Source organism: Oenanthe melanoleuca, chromosome 2, assembly GCF_029582105.1.
Source record: "Oenanthe melanoleuca isolate GR-GAL-2019-014 chromosome 2, OMel1.0, whole genome shotgun sequence".
Taxonomy (NCBI): domain Eukaryota; kingdom Metazoa; phylum Chordata; class Aves; order Passeriformes; family Muscicapidae; genus Oenanthe; species Oenanthe melanoleuca.
Genome location: NC_079335.1, coordinates 92,031,543 through 92,056,385, shown reverse-complemented (window position 1 = coordinate 92,056,385; position 24,843 = coordinate 92,031,543). Strand labels below are relative to the sequence as shown.

The window sequence follows — 24,843 nt, the reverse complement described above, 5'->3', positions numbered from 1 at the left end:
AGACTTTTGTATAATGTAATGCATACATTCTCCCAGGTCAGTTGTACAGACCAGCTTAAGGGTGAAGCTGGATAAAGACATACATTTCCTATGTGTACATTAAGTTCTGTAAGGCAGTATTATGTGTGAACAGGATTTGTAGGACAAAAAAAAAGCGGAGGCAGGAAATCTGTATTCATAAGCTCGTTGTTTCAGGCAAGGCCAAACCAAGTGAAGCATGTGTTTTCAGTGACTATAAACCATCATAAAGTGTTACCTGGTATCAGCCTGTCCAGTTGCTGTAGGTAAGGCCAGCTTTCCCAGTAGACTTCTATATCAGCACTTTATTCCAGATCATGTACTTTTTGCAAATCAAAGTATTTAAAAAACCTGAATCAATGGAGTGAACTATAATGGATCATCTCTCATGTGGCCACTGCAATTTTTGATCCACTTTCAGTTATCGAGATGGAATGTATTCAATTGATTGAATCTATTGTGAGTAAACCAACTCATCACTCCAGTGACTGATAGGCAGATGTGTCTTCCCCTCTAAAGCACTGTAATGGCAGGGAGCATTTCTGAAACTAATCAGCCCAGATTCTTGAAATATCTGTAGATGTAGGACCAAAATTCCAAGCAAATGCCAAACATGTACAATTGTTTAAGTAGAAGTGAAGCACTGTATCTGATTTTGTTTGCTTCTTCACCTCTTGAGAAAAGTTTGCATGTGCAAAATCCTTGTGTCTTTTTTGCAGCTTTAGGACAATAATCTAAAAAAAGGCATTTTTCTCTCTTTTCTATTTTACAGTATAGTAATCTTGTTTTTCAGCTCTGCAATTTACTGCTTAGCCTTTTATTTTAAAATAAATTTAACTTATTTTTTAAAGGTTATACATGAGACAATGAAAGGTGTACTGGGCACCTCTACCTCAGAGAGCAGGGAGATCCCTGGGGCAGTCTTGAAATTCTTGACAGCCAATTTGCTGTGCCTGAAAAGCTGCAATGTCTTGTTTCCTGGAGCTGCAAGAGTTGGAAAGATCATCATTCATTAAAGTGATGGGAGTAAGTGTATTTTAGCAAGAACCAGTGAGGTAACAACCACCTGGAAGACAAAGGCACTGTAAAGATGCATAACGCTCCAGGCAAAATCCTGGCTGCACTTCATGGCTACTCTGCTATGAATTTTACTGATAAATAATCATACTATTCATAAAGTCACTCTAGATAACAAAAGGTATAGCGCTGCCACTTTGTGAGTTGGTTTATTTGTCTTTTGGACTTGAGTTAGACAACAGAAAGGATATAAACACAACTGAGAAGATGGCAAATTCTTTCCTTGCAAGCTTTAGTGAGGTGTATGGACATTCTAGTATTTAAAAAGATCTTTAGAGCTGATGTGGAGGGGAAAGATAAGAATAAAAAGATAAGAGAAGAATAAAAAGAGGTGTGATGTCCTTTTGCACATCAGCTAGGCAGCACTTCACTGGGTAGGGGGAGACCATTCAGGGCTGCTAGTATGTTTTCCACTGCTTCCTCTGTTATCCTATAGGTGGCCTTGTCTGTTTTAATGCCGAGGTGAGGTGTTATAATGACGTTCTTTAATTTTAACAATGGATGATCTCTGGAAGAAAAGAAAAAAGAGTTAACAATTGCTGTTCATCTAAATAAACAGGAGTCTTACTTTGGCTTTTGTACTGTATTTAAAGTTAATTTGATGCAACCTTACAAGTCCCAGAGAACCCGACCACCTATATTGAAGTAATTTTGGACTGTAACAGGACATGCAAAGACTTCATAGCAGCTCTTTTCTCCAGAAACACACTTCTGCCATGAGGCAGCAATTTGAACTATGTCAGAAGAGAGGATTAAGCCCTCTTGACACACTCACCCTGCACAATAGTCTGAGCTGCAGTTATTTGCACACAGGCACAAGACCAAACTCCCCAGAACCCAAAATGCAGCCAGCACAGTTAACTCCAAAAGGCACCATCCTGGCAGAGTGGTCTTTTTAGAGAAGCTAGGTAGTCTCTGGGCCCAAGAGGCTTGCAGTTCTTCAGCCTTGTGTTGTGGAAAGAAGCCTGTGGGAAAGGACACCTCTGGGCTATGCAGCAGGTCTTAGGCCTCAAGAGCTTCCACCCATTAAAACTGGCAAACTGCACTTTCTAATAAAGCAATTTGCAAGTGAAGCACTGCTTCAGCTTCACAGAGAGATTCTAAGGACTGAGTTTATATCTAAACACACGCCAGGGGCTGGGGTCCAGCTTCCTGCCTGCTGCAGGGATGCCTCTGGCCTCAGCAGGGCTCAGCCATCCTTCCCCAGGAACAAGCAGAGATGGCAACCTGGGCAGTGGCTCTGGGGAGGTGACATCCAAAGCTGCAGCCCTGATAACACCGGTCTGCAGAGCCGCCAGCAGCGCCTCTTGGTCAACTACTGCACCTGGGGTGGAACAAGAGAGTCTGAGTGCACCTTGCAGGACACGAGAGAAGAGAGAAGGGAGGGGAGAGGGAGGAATCTCTGCCATGCTGAGCACGTGCCCCAGCTGTGCTGGATGCAGCACGGTGCTGCATGGAACACAGCAGGAGCTGGACCAGCCAATGGGTCTGGGTGGTACCTCGGCTGATGTTAACGAGGGTAGCTGTGGGTTTCATCAGCTCCAGCTCTCTTTTCCCGATCAGCTTGTGTGTCTGAGGTGTCAGGCTCACCACCAGCATCACAAAATCTGCCTGCTGGAGCAAGCTGTCTATCTTTTTGCAGTAAGTGGCACCAACAGCTTGCTCCTCTGGCACTTTCCTAGTGGGAAAAAAAAGCATTTCAGTCATGGAAACATTTTATGACCAGTATACAATGAAAGGATCTCATTATCACATCCACAAACAGGTGGCAAACAAGGATGATTTTACTCTCAGCTCAGCATTTAGATCCTTCTGGAAAGCTTCAAGCCCTACAGCACAGGATAGATTGCATGTCTGCCTCTCAGACACTCCACTGCAGGGTCCCAAGGACTTCTTATGAAGTCTGCAGATGAACTAAGGCTGAGCACTGAAGCAGATGGCAGCACACAGTCCGTTCTCCAGGATCCCCTGTGCACCTCAAAGGATGCAGTCACTGCTCAAACCAGAAGAGTAGTATTCATCAGAACTCAGCCATACATGCTCTGGGCATGGCAGTGGTCCTCATCCTGTTGGCACTTCCAGTAAGCCTGTCATTTTTTTATGACTGAAATCAGCAAGGCAGCTCTTTGCCAGGCTCCTCGCTGCCCCAGGACTTACATAGGACAAAGTGTTCAACAGAAAACCTTACCAGAGTAGAGAGATTTTTAGTTTTAAGTTTTCACAGTGCAGAAGAATACTTGCCATTTCTCATGTTCTTTGCAAATCTATCTGTCTGAACTTTGGGAAATAAAGAAGCAATGATAGGGGATCATGTGTACAATCTTCTGCTTGTGGCTGCAAGAGAAGGGCTTTAAGTTATCTCCTCCCAAATCTAGAAATAAAAGGTCTTGCTAAGAAAATAACTGCAATGTAACTTTAACCCATGTCTCTCCCAACAAATGCACTTCACTGATTTTTTTTTTCCAGATCAGTGACCAGAGAGTAAGTGGGAAAAGAACAAACTGGAACTGCAGCCAGTTTTGCAGCATGCAGAGTGCATCTTGATTCAGCACACAAGCTGGAAGTGTAAATGTACTTTAAATATACTTTAGGCTTTTCATTTCTGTTGCACTGCATTGGTCCTGCATCACAACACTCTTACACAAATATTAAAGACTGAAAATTATTAAACAGAGGGAGTTAAGGATGATACTCACAGGAAAAAAAGAATAAAGGGACTAGTGCCTTTTAAACCTTTTTTTTTTTTTTTTTTTTTTTGTGGTTTCTGAAGAAATTCTGAAAGACCTTAAGGAGTACTTTCTTTTAAATGTGAGTTTGCTCAGCTCTTTTTCTGACAAAAAAAACAGGAATGCAAAGCATGGCTAAAAATTCCTGGCTTCATTCACCCTCGTGATTTGATAGAGCTAGCTATAGCAGTGACCCTCCTCCTGCAGTCTACTCATGGGGAAAATCCCTGAAAGTCCTGAAGGCCACATCCTAGGACTGCAGCTTCTCCCTTCAGTCACAGAGGAGTAAAGTTCTCTCAGGTAGGTCATAGTTTATAGCAGTAAATAATAGTTCTGCTCATTATCTGCATCTTGCCTGATTGCAAAGGCCTCGAGCTGTTCACGGGGGTCTTGCTTACTTTAAACTGAAGAGCCCCTGTGCTAAATGTCTAACAAGGTTCAGATTCCCAGATACACAGGCTAGGAGGGGCTAGAAATAAAAAGTAAAATCCAGTTAAGTACTTGTTAAAATTTCTACTGGCTTGAGAAGAAACAAGATTTACTTAAGAACAGTTTTCAGTCATATTGTGCCATATATATGCTTCCTAGTTTCCAACCACTGTTTCAAAAATATCTCTCCTGAACTTCAAAATATAGGGAAAAAACAAACAACAAATAGAGTTCTGATGTCACTAGAGTACAATGTGATAAGCATAGAAAAGTATCGGCTTGATTTCCATTTTTCTGCAGGAAACCTTGAAATTTCTAATATAAAACCTACAATCAGTTTCCACGTGTTAAATCACTCAGTAACTCTTTACAGGACTCATTTCAGGCAAATATTCTTTTTTTCCTTTTGATTTAATCTTGGCCCTATTCCTTCATTTCTTGCTATATCTCTGACAGAGATGCCTCTGTAATCACCTTGAAAAGAAAATACTGACTATCTGGAAGAGTTTCTGCTGCAATTAGGGTCAAGAGATATCTTTACCTCCGTGTCCTGTTGTGGTACAAAATGTTCATTTCAAATGCTTTGGCTCTCAGAGCAATCTTATACCCAATGCTGCCCATGCCAATGATCCCCAGCGTAGCTCCAGTAACTTTAACTCCCAGAATATCAACTTCACAGTACTTCTCCATACTTGGAGAAATTGAAATGTTATGGACTGCAAGAAAAACACATAAATATGAGAAATGAATGGGGTCCAACACGGAGCAACAAGGCAAAAGAGTCTGGACTTGTTGTGCTACTATAGCACACTTCTAATGGTTACAAACACATGATTTTGTAATCTCCTAGGTAACTCCCTAATATATAATCTTTCCCTGTTACATGTATATATGATATTGCAATTTACTCTTACCATACTACAAAAAGCCTTTGGATATAATCCCTCCAATTTTTTTTTTTTTTTACTGCTTTAGACTCATGAAAATATTGCCCAGTTCCTCATTAACAATCAAAATAATTATTGCCAAGAACAATGCAGAGTTTGAAGATGCCATGTGGAGAACACCATCAGATGCTGGGTTTCCTCTTCACATCTGCCACTCTCCTTGGAAAGAAAAATGTGACTTCTTTAAAATCAAAACATGGTAATTTCTGCAATTACCTTTTGTTAAACCTGCACAATTCTGGATAGCTCTAAGCTCTACAATACACAAAATACATTTATATACACAGAGTCAGCAGAATATTGTGGAAGGATAGAAAAGGTATACCCAGGAAAAAACTCAGTCCTGTCAAGACAGAGCTATCAGAAATGCCACCAGGGATAGCTTAAATAGATGGGAACAAGAAATTAATCTTCCTTTTAATCTAGCTGCCTTTTGTGAGGTAGAAACAGACTTAGAGGAACACAAATCCCCTTTGAGTTTCTAGGAATTTTGTGGTACAGATGACAAGTCAAAGTCAGGTAAATATAAAAGGATAAATCTGGAGAATTTTTTCTTGAAAAAGGAGGCATTCTAACCAAGTGAAGGATAAGTCTATTTGGCAAAATAGCAATAAAAATTGTTGATGAAACTAGAAAGGATGCTATTAACAAAAACTGGAGTAGGCTGTAGTAGTAGTAGTAGTAGTAGTAGTTCTGCACCAATCCATTTCAGTCTCCAAGAACATGCCCATGCCTCTATCAGCCTTGTGGGTCCCTTCCAACTCAGGATCTTCCATGACTCTATAGAATCTTGTTCTGCCCCACTGTTGCATCCTACATGAATTTCTTCTGCCAGCCTGTGACTTCAGTGATCATCTATCTTTGGCATCCCCCACTTTTGGTCATAGCACTGTAACACCATCACTTTTTTTTTATACCTTGTTGAAATATATACTATGTATGTCTGTGTATAATGTAATAATTTAAGTATACCTGTAATACATAAAATATATGAAAATACCTATTATTCTGTTTGCCAAGCCAACATACTTATATTTTCACACTTTTTTTCCCATTTACTTACATTTTTCACATTATTTATAATAAGAAAATAAAATAAAATAATAAAACAATAATAAAATGTGCATAACGGGTAACTCTAAGAAAAGTCAAATTAATGGGAGGTAAATATTGAATGATGTTTAGAAGCCACAAAGAATTGAGATGTTACCTTCCACTAGTCTTCTAGCAGATGCTAGCAGCAAAGCCATCCCAGTATCTGCTGTGGTGCTGGAGACAGCACGTGGAGCATTAGCCATCTTCACACCAAAGCTAGCTACAAGCTTCAGATCCAGGTGATCCATCCCCACTCCGGAATTTGCAATCACTTTCAAGTTTGGCAGGCTCTGGAGGAGCTCTCTGTTGATGACTGGTTTGTGCCACCACAAATAAATTGCTTGAACCTTTTTACCAATATCCTTTCTGTTTTCAAGAAATTCCTTCATGGTGATGAGGTGGAAATGCTTCTTCAGGAATGGCACATGGCTATGCAGTATCCCACGTATGCCACCAATTTCATTTACCAAAAGCCAAGGCAGTTCTCCTTCTTCCATAATCTGCACAAAGAAGAAAGACACAAAGTGTCAGAAAAAAAGACATACTATTATTTCCAGATATTTTAAATAATAATCACAGCCATGTCATGTTTCATGACATTTATGTCAAGAGATCCTATAACCCGCATAGGAAGATAAGAAAACCAAGACAGGCAAGCAGCTCTTTGAAATATGCTACCAATTGTACTCATACACACAGGTGCTCCCCCACCAAGGTATTCACATAATCAGTCTGAACAAGTTCTGTCCTCATGATCTAAGATTTCATATTACTGCTAATGTGCTCAAAACACAACACTTCTCATTAATTACTTAGTTTAAGATCATCAGTAGTCTGCAGTGAATAGTTCAATAAATCTCGTTTGCTACCCTGAAATCACAAAGTACCTTGTCTAAGTAATTTAGAAAAATGTTGGACCAAATCTATGTCATGAAAATAAATGGAACAGCTTCATCATGAACTTTGAGTTACCAGGTTAATTTTTAAATGCTTCGTTGCAGAGATTTTTGCAGCCATCTGTCCTGAAGAGACCCCAGTGACTGCAGAGCCTCATCCTGAGCTATGGTCAATTACCAAAACAACAAAATAATATATGTAGGTAAGTGTTTTCAAGAAGGACATACACACTCTAAATTGGTCGGTTTGGATTTTTTCCAGAATCCCTGGCCATTGGTTTTGGTCCCGAGAGCGTCTGTAAATTGATAGTTATTATGGGTTTTTTTGACAGACTGTTTATAGCTACCTTGATTTCCTAGAGCAATTTTGGGAAGAGCTGTGGGGAGAGTGTTCAAGGGCTAAACATCTTGGAATAGCAATCCTGTAGCAATTCTGTTGCTTGTTAGTATTTCACTACTTTCAACAGAATGTCCAACTCTGGTCCTGTCTAGAACTTCCTTTTACTGTCCCTTCAGGGATCCTGACCATGCTGCAAAAAAATGGAAAAGTATTCCTGACTTCATGGAGGTGACCACCACTTCATTGAATTTTCTGAATTTGTTGATTGCCAATAGGAAACAGAATGTAAGAAAAAGTTTGGCCCTGGGCTGAAAGTCAGGGCTGATCACTAATTTTGCTTTAGGTTATGCCCTCACACATAACAGTGATTTCAATAGTAATTCTACTTTTCTTTCATGGCTAGTCAAGATAAAAGCATAATTTTTGTCTGCATGGAGGAACTAAATCTCTTGGAATTTACTTTGGTTTTCAAAGGATGCCCTCATGAAAAATAAAGACACTTTTTCAACAATTGGTTTTGCTTTAACATGTAGATGAAGCAGGCTCTTTTTAAATTAGAAAACCTTAGACCTATGATCATTTGAAAGAACATTTCTTCAGTGTTTTCATATAAAAACAGAATATTGGAATATTGGCTGAAAATTGTTTACACATCAAATTTCTGCAGGGAATCAATGCTCATTCATCCTCAATGGATTTGAGAGTGTTGGGTGCACCTGCTTATGATTATGTAGCAGCAAGAATTGGGATCAGAACATTGGTATTCACTGAAATAGACTGAAGATATCAAAATGCATAACTGCTCAGATAAAATCATCAAACAAACCTCTTTTATTAGTTTCACTTTATTTTTGGGAATTTTGAGTAACAGAACAGATCATGTCTGACAGTTTTGCAGCATCATGATGAGCAGTGCAGGAACAGGTTGCTTTTTTCCAGCTTAAAAGTGGTAAGAAATAGTGCCTTTCCATACACAGGAGATTTGGTGGCATCATCTGGCACTCATCATTTGGGAAACACTTCACTTGGAATGGGTTGGCCATTGAGAACAGCCAGTATGTTGTTTATTGCTTCTTCTGCCATTGCATGTATGGCTTGGACTGTTGCGGTTCCAATGTGCGGGGTTATGATGACGTTATTCAGCTTTAATAAAGGATGATCCCTGCAAGAAACAGAAAGAACAGAATGCATTACACAGGGAACTTACTCTGCTGCTACCCCATGCTAGCTGTGAAGAACTGAACCTTGGGAAACAGCAATGGCACGTTCAGACCAAAGCACAGAACGAGCACAAAGCTGTGGGACTCTTGCTTACACATTTCTTCTTCCTCTCCATCCATGTCGCTCATTGCCTGGCCCATGAGTCAGGCTGGCAAAGAACTGACAGAGGTGGGAAAGGGGAGCAACTTGTTGTTTATTTATGATTGTGCAAGACAGGCTGAGGTTTTGCCCTTAGTCTGCCTGTGGAGATAAAAAATTATGAGCAGACTTTGAACACAGTTTAAAACATTTCAGATTAACAGAATGGGAAACAAGTTTCTTTACCTTGGCAGAGGCTCAGGGTATGTCACGTCCAGAGCTGCAGCCCTAATAACCTTATTCTGGAGAGCTTCTACCAATGCTTCTTGATCAATAACTCCACCTGCATTGAAATGAAATCTTGATACCCTGATGAGTTAAAGAACACATTTTTACCTGTGAGGGGGAAAAGGTCTCCAGGGTCAAGTGAGAAAAACTAGAGGCTCTTCATCTTTTAAGAAAATAGAATGCCTTTTTAATAATCATTAACCAAACAAACCAAAGATTTTATTTATTAATCTTTACTTATATGATGATTATGGTCCACTGCATAAGGTTTTTCCTGGGGTGAGACCAGTTTCAGTCTTTTCCTCATTTTGACACTTTACTATTACAGAAAAACAATTTTATCTCTGCAAACTTTCCACTCTTTTATTTCTGCTTTGTTTACTGAAATGATAATCTCTCTCATCTGCTTGTTCAGCACCAACAGATCAGTTATCCCATGTGAGGCTGCCTTTCTACACTGCTGTTCCAAATGTTAATGTTTCCCCTTGTACCCTGTTCTCCCTCACTGATGATAAACCTTTCAGGTATTTCCATTAAAACCTGCTGTCTCTAAGGCTAAAGAGAACCAACCATCCAATAAGCATCCCTAATTTCCATAGGACCTTTGAAGACATAGTACATGATCCACATAAGTCACCCATTTGTAGACTGCCAGCTACTTCGTGACTCAAACAACAGAGGAATATCATAGACTAAGGTAGGAGAGGGGAATATTGACACAATCAGACAAAACACAACTTTAAGTGTGGAGCCACAAATGATGATTTTAGATCCACCTACCTCGGCTGATGTTGATAAGAGTAGCTGTGGGTTTCATCAGCTCCAGTTCCTTTTTCCCAATCAGTTTGTGAGTCTCAGGAGTCAGGTTCACAACCAACATAACAAAGTCAGATTGCTGCAGCAAGTCTTTCATCTTTGCACAGTAGTGGGCACCAACAGCCTCTTCCTCCTCCTTTCGTCTGAAGGAAAAATGTACACATCCCCAAACTGACACAACCATTTCTAACTGAGTTTAACAATCAATCAATCAGCCCTAGGAGAGTTCCAGAAAGCACAGAAACTGAGAGGTTTGATATCAATGTAAAGGATAATTCACTGATAGGCACAGATGGTGGAATGGACACAAGAAAGGATGTGGGTTAGAGGGAGCAAGAGGCTACAGGAGTGGTGGGACAATGGAGGAGTGATGTATGTGTGAAAGCAAAGCACACAGGCTGGGGATGCAGTCGAACTCCACTCTTCTCTCCTGATGCTGTCAGAAGCCTGAAGGATGTCAGACTCTGCTTGTCACACTGCTTACAACTGCCACAAGTGCATAAGAAGGCTGGGGACAGAGCAGAGCTGTGGCTTCCATCTGCCCCCTGGGCAATTAAATGCAGAAACCAGATGTCTTTACCTCCGGTTTCTGTTATGGTAAAGGATCCTCATGTTGAAGGCTCTGGCTCTCTGAGCCACTTTGTATCCAATGCTGCCCATCCCAATGATCCCAAGCGTTGCTCTGCTCACTTCCACTCCCAGCCAGTCAACAGCAAAGGACTTTGTGTCTGGAGACACTGCAATCTGGCAGCCTGCATGTAAATACATGATGAATGGGTACAAATCAGCCATAAACATAGGCCTGGGGGAAGGAAAAGCAGCAGTGGGGCTCTGGAGCACCCCTTACAAAACACCCTTGCTGATTTTGACCAGTTTATATAAGGGCCTGGATGGTGCAAATTCCTGCACCCAGGCCTGAAGCCAGTAACACAGTGGGATCCTGGCTGGGTACTGTGCTGGAAGGAATGACTCCTTGCGGAATTAACTCTTCCACAGCTGGTGTGTTTTCTTGGAAGTTCAAAAACAGCTGATGTGAAGCCACCCTGCAAGCATTGACTTCAGGATTTTTTTTTAGCTGGGGTAAATCTCTCCATATCTCTCCTGGATCACAACCCAAAGCAGCCTCACTGCTTGAGTAGGGGTGAAGCTTTCAAATTCCACCTCAGCCAAGAATCTCTGTGAGCTTTTGTACAAAGAACTTGAGGTTCAAAAAGATGCAATAGTGAGAAAACATCATGGAGAAAGAGATGTCATTTCCTGCTCAGGGATGGAGCAGCAGTGACACAAAGGCCACGTATCCCTTCAGACAGAGGCAGCTTCTTGTGAAAGTCTCTACTGACACCTTCCTTCCCCAGAAAGCCATTTTGTAGCAAGGAAGCGGGGAAAGAACCTGCTTTTAGGGACACAAACTAATGCTGGTGGTATAACTTAGAACTGCTTTGTCAAGAGGATTATCATCTATTTCAAAAATAATTCTGATGCTCTTCAGGAAATACAATGCATTGGTTTAGACAAACTCATGCAAGAGGCAGGAAAAATAATTTAATACTAGTTACTGCTCTGGAGTAGGAGATGTGGCCACTAATGCTTTGCACCTTCCTGTAGCTTCTAATGCTTCTTTCACGGGGAAATGGTAAATGGTCACATTCAGTTTTGATGCACTCTGTATTCAGTTTTCACAGCTATAAACAACCCAACCATTGAACAGTCAGAGAAGAATTAAGCCCCAAACATTATTTCAAGTAGGATATCACAAGACTTTCAAGCACATAATTTAGACAAAAGCCTTACTCTTGTCACTGTTGCCCTAAAAAGAAGTGAGACATAGGAGAAGTAGATGCCTCTGAAAAACTACCCCTGTAAAAGCATCCCAAATATTGATTCAGAAAGGTCATCTCTATCACAGCAAAAGTGAGGCATGCCCAAAGAAGTACTAGGACCAAGGATATTTAAAGCATTACCTTCCACAAGTCTTCTGGCTGAGGCCAGCATCAAGGCCATTCCTATGTCTGCTGTTGGGTCTGCCACAGCATGCGGGGTGTTGGTCACTTTTACACCAAAGCTTGAGATCATTTTCAAGTCTAAGTGATCCACTCCAACCCCAGAGTTTCCAATTACCTTTAAATTAGGCAGACTTTCTAGAAGCTCACGGTCAATAGTTGGTCTGCGCTCAAACACAAAAACAGATTGGATTTTTTTGCTCACTTCTTCTTTGTTTGCAAGAAATTCCTTCATGGTGATAAGCTGAAAGTGTTTCTTCAAAAGTGCTACAAGGTCTTCCAGCACACCATGAGTTCCTCCTATATCCAGGATCAAAACAGCTGGCAACTCTCCTTCTGCCATGACCTGCAACAGGGAAATAGAAAAATACTCCTCTGTTTAGATCACCCTGAAAGGAGCAATGATGTTCCTTTAAAAGTTATCATTTAAATTCACATGTATAAATCAGGAAACTGATGGAACTTATTAGTGCTTTTAATCCACTTGGCACTAGCGTGGTATGTCAGACAACTTCCAAGTACTTTTACCAAGTGATGATTTAGACTATAACACCAAGGAATATCCACACTCTTACATCCAAATCCAGTCCTACAAGCAGTTCTTCCCAAAGAGTTTCATTTTAGTCCTGAATCAATATTGATTTCATACAAAACTAGTAGCTTTTCTGGTAGCTTACTCACCAATGCCTTTCTATAAGCAGTGTTACAAAACAGAGGCTGCTAGAAATTTACTTGGAGTTTCTTGCCTGTTGGTTATGGTTGGTGAAGCCACAGGCAATGCAGGATGGCACTGAGGCCCAGATGGGTCTGACAAACATCTGTCAGGGATGGTTTAGGTCTAACAGATTTGCAGAATGAAGGGCCACCCTTGGATAGCTGTTAGACTGCTTGCCTTCAGTGTTTTAAACATTCAGATCTGTACCTGAACTGACCTCATGCAAAATTTAGCTCACCCATGCCTATATGCTGAACCAGTGAGGAAGACCACTAGAGGTGATACCACTGATAACACAGTCCCTCATGCTAGACCTTTCCTATGCCCTGAGAGTTTTGAGTCCAGTCCTCTCTACAACATTCCTGCATATGCACTCTGTACTAAGACAGGGGCTCCACATGCAAGCACCTAATTGAAGTTCCTATTGGCAAAAACGGTATCTGAAGATTTCCTTCATATCTTATTAAGAGCTGTGCCTAATTTCCTACAGTTCCTTTTACTGTGCTCCACTGACTTTCAGTCTCCATCCCATTCTATCTCCTAGAACTGTGCTATCTGAATCAGAACAATTTTCCATAGCAGTATTCTGGGCAGGGCTGGCCAGCTGTGTCCTGCTGCTTCACTCCTCTCACAAAAAGCCTTCTGTGAGTAACCAGAGCTCAAACCTGTGACAAAAAGGTGTCAATGTAGATTGGAAGTTTTTGTCAACCATATTTACCCTTGTCCTGAGCAAACACAGACTTATCCCAACCACATCTATTAAATGGTTACAATCTCAGCACTAGTACTGATGGCTTCTCTTGGCCTTGATGTACATTTCTGCCTCAGTTTCAGTCTGCTGCTGTACATGGGCTTGAAGGGGCCTCCATGCTAGGACAGGTCTGCAGTTCACCACAATGTCTCTGATAATACCATCTGGTTCTCAACAGCAGCAAACAAAGCAATGAGATGAACAGTGCAACCTAATTGCAAAGGAAGACCATGTTTTTATATACATATTATTTTTTACCAGCTGAAGTTGTCATCCCCATGTGGTTGTCAAAACTGTGCCAATTTCCCCAGACGTAGTCCACATTTCTTAAGAAAATCACACAACATTACTGGGATTTGTGTTCCAGAATGAACGGTAGTATAAAAGAGGAATTGATATCATATTGTGATGGAGTTGTCCAGCTTCATTAATGATCAGAACCTGGTAATCCTGGACAGTAGCTAAACCTTATGCTGTTAAGCAGGGAAAACTGAGCACCAGACATGATCAAGTGATTGGCACCTGCCAGTAAGGCAGCACTGTATGACTCCATTTGCTTTCCTCACCACCTCCTACCCCTTTACAATACACCACACATGATGGGCAGAGCCAGACTTGCTTTCACTTTGGAAGCACTTCCAACACTTCACAAGCAGAAGGGTGACCTGTGAGGAAGCCTCTAGCTATGAACAAGCCAGCTGGTGCACTAGAGACAGGCTAGTGGCATGCTGATGGATCTTTTCATGAGTGTGGGCGTGCTGAGCCCACCACCACTCCAGCCGTGTTTGATGCACACGTGATCCATGGATCAGCTGCAATGCTGGTCCAAAACCGGTGTTCTGCTCGTCCCAGGTACAATCTTAAAAATCACACTGACAACAGCAAAACAAAAACACTTAAAGGAACCTCACAGAAAGAAAGGGGCTCTCCAGATACCAACCTTGGTCCCAGCAGTTATTGCCTGTCTTTCAGCATATGCGAGTGTCCTGTATCTCTGTTTGGAAAGCAGGCTTCTGTGACAGCAACGTCGGTGAGAAGCAACTGGACGATTAAATCTGTAAGGCAAATTTGACTGGCCAAGCATTAAGGTAAGAATTCTCAACATACACGATCCTCTTCTCCTGAACATAATTATCCAGTTATCAGATGTCTTGTCCAGTCTCCTAAATGTAACACCTGTCAAGGATATGACAATTTTGGTTTTGGACTAGTAACATCTGCAATAGCACTAAGTTTCTTTTTTTTAAATTGTTTTTTTTTTTTTTTTGTCTCTTCTCCTTTTGTATTTAAATAAGAATATATGCTTCCATGTAGGTTAACAATCATAATTATAATGTAGGTTAACAATCATAATTATATGTAAATCATTGATGTAAGGTAAGTGTACTAAGTTCTGGTCCTGGCATTTCAGAGAAAACTTTGAAAATATGACTTAGATTGAGACAATGGGGCAAATAAGAAGGATTACATGTAAGTATTAACTCCAGTGCTAATGGAAGCTGGCCTTATTTCACCTGTGGAGCTTGACTCGCTCCTTACTAGCAGATTTGTTGGCTGGCACTGTTGTATCACCTTGGACTAAACCAAATCATAGCAAAATAAACCTACGTAATTTTTTCTAGCTGAATTTTCAATTAAAGTTAACAGCCTGCGTTATCCAGGATCAATTCCCCATACTAAGTTTAGAGCTCTAAAGAAGAAGACTAATTACCTGAACAGCACCCAAAGCACTAAGACGGCAGGTTTCTCCCTGACGCCGTGCCTTTCCCGGCTTGATCCCGCGGCAGCGGGAAGGGCCGGGAGCTCACGGCTCCTGCTCGGGGCCGGGTTGCTGCTCCTGCCCAGCGCCGCTCCTTAACCCTGCCCTGCCCGGGGCTGGCGCTTCCCGGGAAGCTGCGGGTCGGGGCCGGGCTGCTGCTCCTTAACCCTGCCCTGCCCGGGGCTGGCGCTTCCCGGGAAGCTGCGGCTCGGGGATCGCCGTCCCCGCTGCCTCTGCTCTTGCCCGCACTCACACCGGGCTGCCTCTCCTTTCCCTCCCTCTCCTACCGCCGGATGTTCCAAAAACGCCATAAAGCTCGGAAAGATTTTGGAGAGCTCAGCAACTGTGGGGCAAAGCCATTCGCCACAAATTCACGTTGCTCCCCACGGCCCAAACTGCAGCTTGTGTGGGATTTTTACGGTGGAAACGATGTTTTTTCTTCCTGCTTGCTGCAAGCTAACCTTTTAAATGGGCGTCTGCTGTGGAGTTAAGGAAGCAGATTGGTCTGGGATGGCCTCTGCCAAGGGAACGCAGCGCTGCAATGTGCTGGTTTCGCTGCTGGCCACTTCCATGGAACGCTCGCCCAGAGCGATGGGAGAGCTCATGGAACGCAGTGCGAGCCCGGCAGTGGCTGGGCAGAGCAGCTGCCACAGCGGGGGCGGGTCGTGCCTGGTGCTGGCGCATGAAAATTGTCATTGCTGTGGGTGAACACACTGAAAAACCCTTCCACAAGCAGGAGACGCAACAGCACAGAATCACAGAATGGCTGGGCTGGAAGGGACCGTAAAGATCATCTGGATCCAACCACGGGCAGGGACACCATTCGCTAAACCATGCTCAGAGCCCCATCCAACCTGGCCCTGAACCCTCCCAGGAATGAGGCATCCACAGCTCCCCTGAGCACATCTCCTTGAGCAAATCACGGAGGCGCGGGTAATGTGCTAACATCAGGGCGGCCAGCAGCAGCCGGTCGGGGATCTGGGCTCGGATCGCCTCTGCTCCATCCCCCCCGCGGCACCGCTGCACATCCCACCTGCGGGCGGGACGCGGCTCCCTGCCGGGCTCTCCTCCCGCCGGGAATGGCGGCCGCCCCGCCCCGCCCCGCCCCGCGCCGCCGGAAGCGCGGATATCCCCGTGCCCGCCATTTCCGGTTCCGCCGTTCCGGTTCCCGCCGCCGCCGCCGCTCGTGTCTGTGAGGGGAGGACGCCCGCGGGGTGCGCCGGGCACGGGCCGCGGGCATGGGCGGGCCGGGTGGGCCCGGGGAGGGGGAGGGCAGGCGCGGCGGGCTGTCGGCTCCGGGGCCATCATCGCTGCCGTCCCGCAGGCTCGCCAGCCGGCCGCCAGGATGTCGTACATGCTGCCGCACTTGCACAACGGGTGGCAGGTGGACCAGGCCATCCTGTCGGAGGAGGACCGGGTGGTGGTCATCCGCTTCGGGCACGACTGGGACCCCACGTGCATGAAGATGGACGAGGTGCTGTACAGCATCGCCGAGAAGGTAAAGAGGAGCTTTGTGCTCGCTCTGAGCTCGGCGTTCCCCATGGATTGCTTGGAGCCTGGGGCAGCTTATAGCGGGTCCTGCAGAGCTATCCCGGGTTTAGGAGGTGTCACTTAGTGTGGTGTCACTTCCACGGGGGATGAAAAGCTCATAGCAGCTGTTCGGAAGTCGAGGTTGCTGCCTGCTAAAAACCCGTCAGTGACCGGGCGTCGGCATTCGGGCAGAAACAATGCTCGCTGGTAGGGCTGCTGCGGCTCCAGTAAAACCTTCAGGTTTCCCTCTGAATAACTTGAAAAGTTGCTTTCATTTTGGCTCTTAGTAATGGTGAGGTGCTAAAAATGTGCGGGGTGGTGTTGATTAGTCTGTCATTGATATAATTCTGATTAATCTGTCAGTGATGTTATATGTGGAGACCAGTAGCATTCCACTGAATTTCATGGACTGAATTAAATTTCAAGAGCCAAACTCCACAGCTGTTTTCGGATGGAAACTGAATGATTACCAACAGCTGGTCACTTGTTTAAGAAAGATACATAAATAGGAAGACTTGCATTGTTAGAATACAGTCAGTTATAATTTACTTTTTCACGTATTAGCTAAAGGTTTTGCAAAGTGATTGTAGAATATTGACAGCTCTTTAGCTGAACCACATGAAGAAAGAAGAAAAAAAATCTGAATCAGAAATGTTGACTTGGGTAGGAAAAGGTGCCATCTATCATAGAAATCATAGAATGGTTTGGGTTGGAAGGGGCCTTAAAGACTATCTCAGTCCAACTCTCCTGCTGTATCCTACACTGGACCAGGTTGCTCAGGGTCCCATCCAGCCTGGCTTTGAGCACTTCCAGGAATGGGGCTTTCACAACTTTTCTGCCTTCATACAAAAGTCTTTACATAACTTGATATAGAGTAGTTATTAATTTACTTTGTGTTCTAAAGTTTTTTTTTAATAACCTGTGTCTTGAAAATCCCCACAATTAGATACCTATACCCACAGCCAGGGGTTAAGAATGTATTAGAATGTGGTAATGGTTGTGACATGTTTTAATTCAGTTGTTTTGTATTCAGCCTGGTGGGAGTGTGATGCTCAGATGCTGTTAGTATGGACTTGTGGCAGGATGCTTGGCAATTTGGCAGACCTGCTGTGGCAGCTAGAGGTGACTGGGGAAGAAAGAACCAAGTAACTTCTTATTTAAAAATCTCCCTCTGCAGAAATGGCAAATTAAAGGGGGAGATCCTACCTCATCCTCTTGCTTACAAGCCATGTTTGGATCTCTGCTGTTTTAAAGAGTGAGTAAAAGTTCCAATTGTACAGGTGTTTATTCTAGAGAATAATACAGAATGTTAGCATGCTATAATTGCAGGCTACAGACAATGTGGCCCTATTTTATATTTGTTACCCTGGTGCAATATTCTTTTAGACTGCAGCATGTTTTTGGGTAGCAGTAGTATTTGTCTGGGGACTTTATGATAGGAGAGCAAGGGTTTTTTTCCAGTTTGAATCCTCTTTAGTGGAAAAAGAAACTAGAATTCTGTGTGAAAGTTCAAAGTAGATTAATTTCACTGAAATGTACTCCACTTGCAGTTTTTTCCCTAGTTAGGTGAAAAACAAGCAAGTTTTCATTGAATGTTAAATCATAATTGTAAGATGTTAGATTATTTTTTCTTTGTCAGGTTTTCAGTCAAACATTGGTTGAAGCAAGAATTGAGTTTCACAAATTTTGTCTTATAGACCTTTTCTAAAAATGCACTTCTTTCTTTTCTTTAAAGGAAACTCATAATTATAAAAACCTATCCCCTGAAATAACAGGGATTAGTTTCCTAACTTAATACACCTTGTTTAAGAAATTATTTATCTATGACTGAATAGTGTAAATTAGATAACTGTTGTACTGGATCACTGTGATTTTAGGGATGATTTTTCATATGTTGTGCGTTTATTTAACCATAATCAAAAGTGTGAATAGCTGTGGCTTTTCCTCAAACAATAGTTGTGCCTCTGCATTTCTGCTAAGATTACATGAAAAGTGAGAGAGGAAAAGAAGGTGGGTAGCTACAAAAAAAGGCATTTTAACTACTGGTGTTTGTAATTAAAAGCTGAGCAAAGGTAATCCTTTTACTGATGTCTGTAGTTTCCAGAATTATTACCTGTAGGTGCTGCTCTTGGCAGTACAATGTCTTTTTCTTCTCCCCTATAAATTTATCACCTAAACTTACAGCATAGTTAACAAGAAAAAAAATTCAAATAAATATTGCCTGTACAAACTTTTGAGTTTGTACTTGCTCTGTTCAGTTCAGTAATGCAAGTCTGCCAGCCACCTTCAATTCATTTGTTGCAAGAGCTACTCAGTTCCTTTATTTTTTTTTTCTGTGTTTCTTGTCCATAAAGTTCTGTTCTTCTAAAGAGAAAAAACACTGTCTAGAAGCTGATTAGGAAGATGAGAAGATGGAATCTTGGATCTTGTTTCAGATTTCCTTAGGTATTTGGGCTGTAAGGTTTGCTTTTCAAAGGCAGCTGAAATCTTAACAACTAAAAAAAAAGGAGTATTATTTACGTCTGACAGAAATGTCAAGAAATTTCATTATTTTTGTCATTCATCCTAGTCACTAATCATATTTCTGTGTCACTTCCATGTTGTAGGAGTGAATTGATTTATTTTTCAGGAGGATATTGTTAATTAAGGAAGTCAGGGAGGACTTCAGAGGACAAATGATTCCCATGGCATATGATTTTTCCTACATCTGTGTTTCCTGTTCACTAGCAAAGTGTGTGATCTTCATGAAGACTGGATACAGAATCTTTACCTGATCTTAAAAGTCCTATAGATTGCTCTGCTCTATAGTCTTGAGCCATTCAGTTAAAGGATTTCCTAGCAGTCCTCAGGCAGATCCAGTTCTGTGAAGTATTAGAACAGCCTGTAACTGTGGTCAGGCAGTGATGTCCTTCTGGGTTTTCTACATGCAAATGTAGAAATGGTGTTCATGTAGAAAATTGTTCAGCAATGTAGATTGATTGGGCTGATTTATGAAGCTACCATCATTGGAGAGAAGGGGGAAAATCAGCAAAATTGAAGCCCAGCCTGTGAAAGCAAGTAAAACCATTTTGAATCCATGCTGCTGTTTGACTTAGGTTTCCTACTCTACCCTGTCCCCATGAACAGCAGCTCCAGTAGCCTGGTAAGGCAGAGAAAGTTTTGAATTGAAAGACACACAGGGGAAGTCAAGTGTCAGAAATAGCAATATCTGTCTCTGAAAATGCTTTTCTCTTTAGCTGTGAGTGAGGTGCTGCCCAGAAGGAGGTCTCTCACTAGAGTTTTGGTTTTGTTTTTCTTAAGAAAGCAGTTGGCTTACTGCAACAGATTTACTGTGTTTAGTGTATGTTATGAGGTTAAGCATTTTCAGAATAAACTTGTGTTATTATGTGTTCAACTTCTAAAATACTACAAGTTTTTTTCATATTGTCTGTACAGTAAAATTTTGGTTTATATTAACAAACTCATTGTAGTCTCCCCTGTAGCTACTGCAACTGCTTGTATTTGGTGGGGTTTGCTTGTTTAGAGTTGTATTTTATTCTTGCTCTGAGGTGTCCATACTGTATGCTCAGTTAGAACCCACAAGTCAGAAAGAGAACTTGTTAGTAACCATTGCCTTGACAGGGTGGCAAAGCTGGTTTTGTACCGGAATGCAGGTTTTGGACTGAAGCTCTGTCTGAGCAATGGATTCATGTCCCAACAGGGAGAGGTCAACCTTTGGTTTGTCTCCACAAACCATGCACATCCATGCACAGTCTAAATCCATAAAAACTTGCATTGCTTTTGCTTAAATCCAAGCCTAAGCTAAAGCTTTGTGAATGAGAGCTGGCTGTGTGTGAAGCCAGCTCAGATGCTGCTCTGTGCTGCTGCTGTCTTGGCTCCAGTATTGTGTCTGAGACAGGAACTGCTTCTTCAGGCTCTGAAAATGCTCAATACTGTGCAAAAAGAGACATTGGAGTCTCTGCAAGGCTTGTCTCCTGTTGAAATAAAATGCCTCTTGGTGACAAGCTTGCCCAGCCTGGCACATTACATTGCCCAGCCCCTAAACATTAAATAGGCCACTGCAGTTCTGCATCACCCTCTCCATGTGTTTATCTGATCCCTCTTTAGGCATGAATCCCAATCTCCTGCTGCTATCCTTGGCAGCCAGTGTCCAAACTCAACAAAGCAATATGCTTGCAAGCTAACTCCTTTTGGAGTGGTGATCTTGCCAAATTTGAAATTAGGAATGCAAAGGGTAAAGAACAGAGCCACTTACAAAGTTTTCAATTCAAATTTGAGTCCAGCTTTAAGGTCTGCTTCAGACTTAATATGAACTTTTCAGCAGGCAAGATTGTCATCAATTTCACTTCTATAAAAGTAGATGAGAGAGAAGAAAAATTTAATTAATGTCTTGGATGCTTGGATTCTGGTGATAACTTGCACATGTGCTGTGCAAAGGTGATTTGAGTGATTCAGTCCTTTTTAGTAAGATTTATATAACAAATTAAGACTTGTATATTCTGTTTCTCTTGTGTGAAATCGTAGGCTGTTGATGATCACTGCTAGTGACAAGCATTTCTGGTTCTGCAACAGCTCAACTAAATTAAATGCATATAATGTCAAACTAACTTTAAAAGGTTTTTTTGTTCCAGTAGTATCTGGAGTACAGAGTTCTGGGAAGTAAAATTTTGCTTTAGGAGTGCTTTTGGAGTGGTGTTCTGGTGCACCATGTAAATCTCCTTGGACTAATCTTTCACCAAACAAAACAGGTCCTAAGAATGTTTTGTTAATGCTAGCTTTACCTTTAAATAATTTTCCAATCTCCAAATTAAGTAGTTATTCAAAGATGGTTTGCTCTGTCTAAATTTCTGAACGTGTTGTAGGAATTTCCCTTCACAGTGAAGGTGTGCTGCTGATGCTAGAAGTGCCAGCATGGTGGAAAAAGTAATGATAGGATAAAATGAAAATGGCTCCTCAGTTGTTTTGTTTTGTGAAAAAAGGACCAAAACCCCCACAACTGCCTTTTGCCTGCTGGGCTCACCAGGGAGTAGCTTCAGTCACTTCTCAGCTAAATTGTGTTACCTCTGAACATCCCATTAATGTTCTTAGAAATCTTTAATGTAAAATTGAAATGGGTGTGAAGGATCCCTTCAGAGGGCTTGATATTATGACTGTTTTAGTGTACAAGGCTTTACCTCTTGCCTGAATTAGAACATGGCTTAAATGGGATGTTTTCATTAGAATATTGACTGAATCTAGGACTCTAACTGGCTCCCCATAAACGCACAGTAAAAACTTTAAATGCTGTTTCACTCTAGAAGAGATTTTACTTTCTTTGCTGGTAATACTTACTTACATTCTTGAAGTGCGACTATTTTTTACAATTTTGAAACTGTCTTGAGGCAGAAATTCATAAAAATTTATTTGCTCTGCACTTCTGGGGTTTTTTCTGTAAATAAACATCTTCATACTTTATGAGTAAAGTGCCTGCTAGGATGTCTACGTATAGGCTACACAATACATCATATTTTTCTCATACAATCTAATCTTGCTCTGTGAGTATAAGATATTATACTCATAATAGCATTTCCAGACTTTTGATAGGAAAATTAACAAGTGGGAATCACTGTCATGAACAGCGAGTTTGTCATAGATTTTAGACCATGTGCGTTAACCTCAGGCTGGTAATTCTGGGCAGTTGAATGGGAGGGACCAAAATTGTGTTAGCAGGTAACTGAGGATGAGGAGGCACAATTATGCACTCCTGTGTAGTACATGAGGATTTGATAATATTCCTTACAGTTAAATGTTTGTGTAGTTTGGGTGACTTCTGCCTTAGAATGTAACGTGTGTGACTGTGTTAATTGCACTTATGAGCTAAGTTTAGAAACCAAAACTTCTCCTAATTCCACCTAATTACAAGTATGCTACATCTAGGAAACAAAAATGTGATATGGTTTTGTTACAGGAATGAAGGCATTTACTGTGACACTAGAGGGGAGGGATTATTTTTGAGTAACTCTGCAATATGAAAGCCAGTTTTACCAGAATTGTCCAGACAATAGTTTCTTATCAAGGTCTTATTTCTTTAGCAATTACACTTTTAAATTTTAGCTTTGCACCTCTCAAAAAAGTTACTAGTTTTTAAATAAAATCATAAGTTTCCTTTTCATTTAATGAGTCTTGTTAGACAAATTGGATGTTATAGAGGGGGAAAAATGCTTGGAGGCAGGCACCAGGGCATTGTAGATCATTAATAGTCTGAAGTTTATAAGCAGCTGATGACAGAGGCAAAATGTGTCAGCTTGGCTTGCACAAAGCAGTTATTCTAGTTGTTTAGAGCTCTGCATGTCGCTGTGAGTTCTCAGTTCTATATAAAGGGCACTTGTTTCTCTGGATCTTGATTTAGCAACAACATCCAGATTGATTAGCATAGTATCTTTGCAGTTGACACTGGATGTGAAATGAGCTGCTTGGCTATACTGAAAAATATTTTCCATGTTAATTGGTTGTTGTGGTTAACAATAAAAGCAAGGCTGTTTTTTCTGATTTTATGACTTAATAATTTGGAAAATAAATATTCCAGTAATGAAAGCTTATGTCTTTTAATTGGTAATAGATATATTGCTTTTGTATTTCCTGTTTCCTTCTGTTTAGGTTAAAAACTTTGCTGTTATTTATCTTGTGGACATCACTGAAGTACCAGACTTCAACAAGATGTACGAGTTGTACGATCCCTGTACCGTCATGTTTTTCTTCAGGTATGTGATGGTCCTGAAATGTAACTCAGTTAAACTTTGTGTTTGTCAAATACAGTGTCTCAGCAGATTATTTCCAAAGGCATAATAGCACAGTGATGCTTATGTTTACATTGCTCTGCAGAAGAGTAAACTGATTTTATAAGAAAATGCTTGTTTTCCAATTACCCTGGGAACAGTGTTTAATAACAGAGTGCAAATTAGTGATAGTAAAAACTGGGTTTATTATCCATTTTTCTTAGTATTAAATCTCAAGCTTCCTGTAGAAAATACTGTAGTAATACAGCAGTCAAACTTGCCAAACTTGCTTTCAAGACAAGTCAAAAGTAATCAGGTGTTTTTGGAGTCAAGGTTTCTACATTGATGAGATAAAATGTTCTACTGACAAGCACGGAAGTCTCTCTGGAGAGAGACAGTAGTGGGAAAGAAATACAAACAATAAGGATAATTGCATTCAGTAGCCATCTTGAGGCATGTTTGGAGTCCTTATTGCTTTAAAAATTGGCAGTAGAATGTCAGTTTGAGTGAGGGGGTGGGTACTCTTCCTTTAAGGCTTGTTTTGCAAGCCTTTTTATGTTATATGGACTTCCTTTGATCCTACAAAGCATTTTTGGGGGGGTCTTAAGATTTCTGTCTGAATTATAATACCAAAATAACTTGGTTTTTTGTTCTTCCTCTTTAAAGGAACAAACACATCATGATTGATTTAGGTACAGGTAATAACAACAAGATCAACTGGGCCATGGAAGATAAACAGGAGATGATTGACATTATAGAAACTGTTTATAGAGGAGCCCGCAAAGGTCGAGGTTTGGTGGTATCGCCGAAAGATTATTCCACTAAATACAGATATTGATGTTTCTTTGGGCTGCCTTTTTTCATAATTCTATGTCCACTTAAATTTATTTCTGTGTATGTGTGTACATATATGTATATTAAAAGAGAAAACCCTACAAGTCTTTGAATTTTGGGCATAATTTGAGTTATTTAAAAGATTTGTATTCTGTTTGAGAAGTAGAAGACTCAAAGCCTGGAACTGTCTTGACAGCTGTAATACTACAGCTGAATTTTGGGCTTTTCTTTTTTAAAGACTTTCTCCTTTGTTGTCATTTTGGTATTACATATTTTTGTACACAAAAAGCCTGTGTGCAGAAAAACATTTCAACTGGTTTTGTTTGCTTTTATTACACAAATACCTGGGAAAACTATACTATAGTTTTTTAAAAATAATAAAGTGAGTACCACTTACCCACCTTAATTTTATTCAGCTAATTAAATTTGAGAATGAAAACAGGTGTAATTGGATGCAAATCTGTAATGTTGAAGACTTCTTACTTTTGTCAGGATTTCCTTGTGTATCATATTAGTCTTCTGTATCCACTAAAAACGGGAATAAAGCACCAAGGTGCATTTATTAATA

At 41.3% G+C, this 24,843-nt stretch overlaps 2 protein-coding genes across 3 annotated transcripts; one reads left to right on the top strand and one right to left on the bottom strand.

Moving 5' to 3' along the window:
• Positions 1-1,219: 1,219 nt before the first annotated feature.
• LOC130248862 (glyoxylate/hydroxypyruvate reductase B-like) lies at positions 1,220-16,315 on the bottom strand. Its single transcript, XM_056482891.1, has 9 exons — positions 16,190-16,315; positions 14,338-14,573; positions 11,893-12,277; positions 10,512-10,683; positions 9,896-10,074; positions 4,792-4,966; positions 2,595-2,773; positions 2,323-2,419; positions 1,220-1,603 (listed from the first exon to the last, which is right to left on the bottom strand). The coding sequence occupies exons 1-9, from the start codon at positions 16,299-16,301 to the stop codon at positions 1,447-1,449; spliced, it is 1,692 nt and encodes a 563-aa protein (XP_056338866.1). The 5' UTR covers positions 16,302-16,315; the 3' UTR covers positions 1,220-1,446.
• On the top strand, positions 16,270-24,843 carry TXNL4A (thioredoxin like 4A). 2 transcript variants are annotated; one of them, XM_056482892.1, is made up of 4 exons: positions 16,270-16,370; positions 16,481-16,654; positions 23,323-23,426; positions 24,108-24,843. In XM_056482892.1, the coding sequence occupies exons 2-4, from the start codon at positions 16,502-16,504 to the stop codon at positions 24,277-24,279; spliced, it is 429 nt and encodes a 142-aa protein (XP_056338867.1). In that variant the 5' UTR covers positions 16,270-16,370; positions 16,481-16,501; the 3' UTR covers positions 24,280-24,843. The 2 variants fall into 2 exon arrangements, with proteins under 2 accessions (XP_056338867.1, XP_056338868.1); XM_056482893.1 differs by lacking the exon at positions 16,270-16,370 and adding an exon at positions 17,864-17,941 and having other exon boundaries at positions 16,567-16,654.

Excerpts from the sequence above, each read along its gene's own strand:
- LOC130248862 (XM_056482891.1), bottom strand. The coding sequence starts at position 16,301 with ATGGCGGGCACGGGGATATCCGCGCTTCCGGCGGCGCGGGGCGGGGCG. Across the intron at positions 12,278-14,337 it reads CAATAACTGCTGGGACCAAG|GTCATGGCAGAAGGAGAGTT; the intron begins GTTGGTATCTGG and ends TCCCTGTTGCAG. Across the intron at positions 4,967-9,895 it reads TCTTATCAACATCAGCCGAG|TCCATAACATTTCAATTTCT; the intron begins GTAGGTGGATCT and ends TTTTTCTTGCAG.
- TXNL4A (XM_056482892.1), top strand. The coding sequence starts at position 16,502 with ATGTCGTACATGCTGCCGCACTTGCACAACGGGTGGCAGGTGGACCAG. Across the intron at positions 16,655-23,322 it reads TGTACAGCATCGCCGAGAAG|GTTAAAAACTTTGCTGTTAT; the intron begins GTAAAGAGGAGC and ends CCTTCTGTTTAG. Across the intron at positions 23,427-24,107 it reads ACCGTCATGTTTTTCTTCAG|GAACAAACACATCATGATTG; the intron begins GTATGTGATGGT and ends TCCTCTTTAAAG.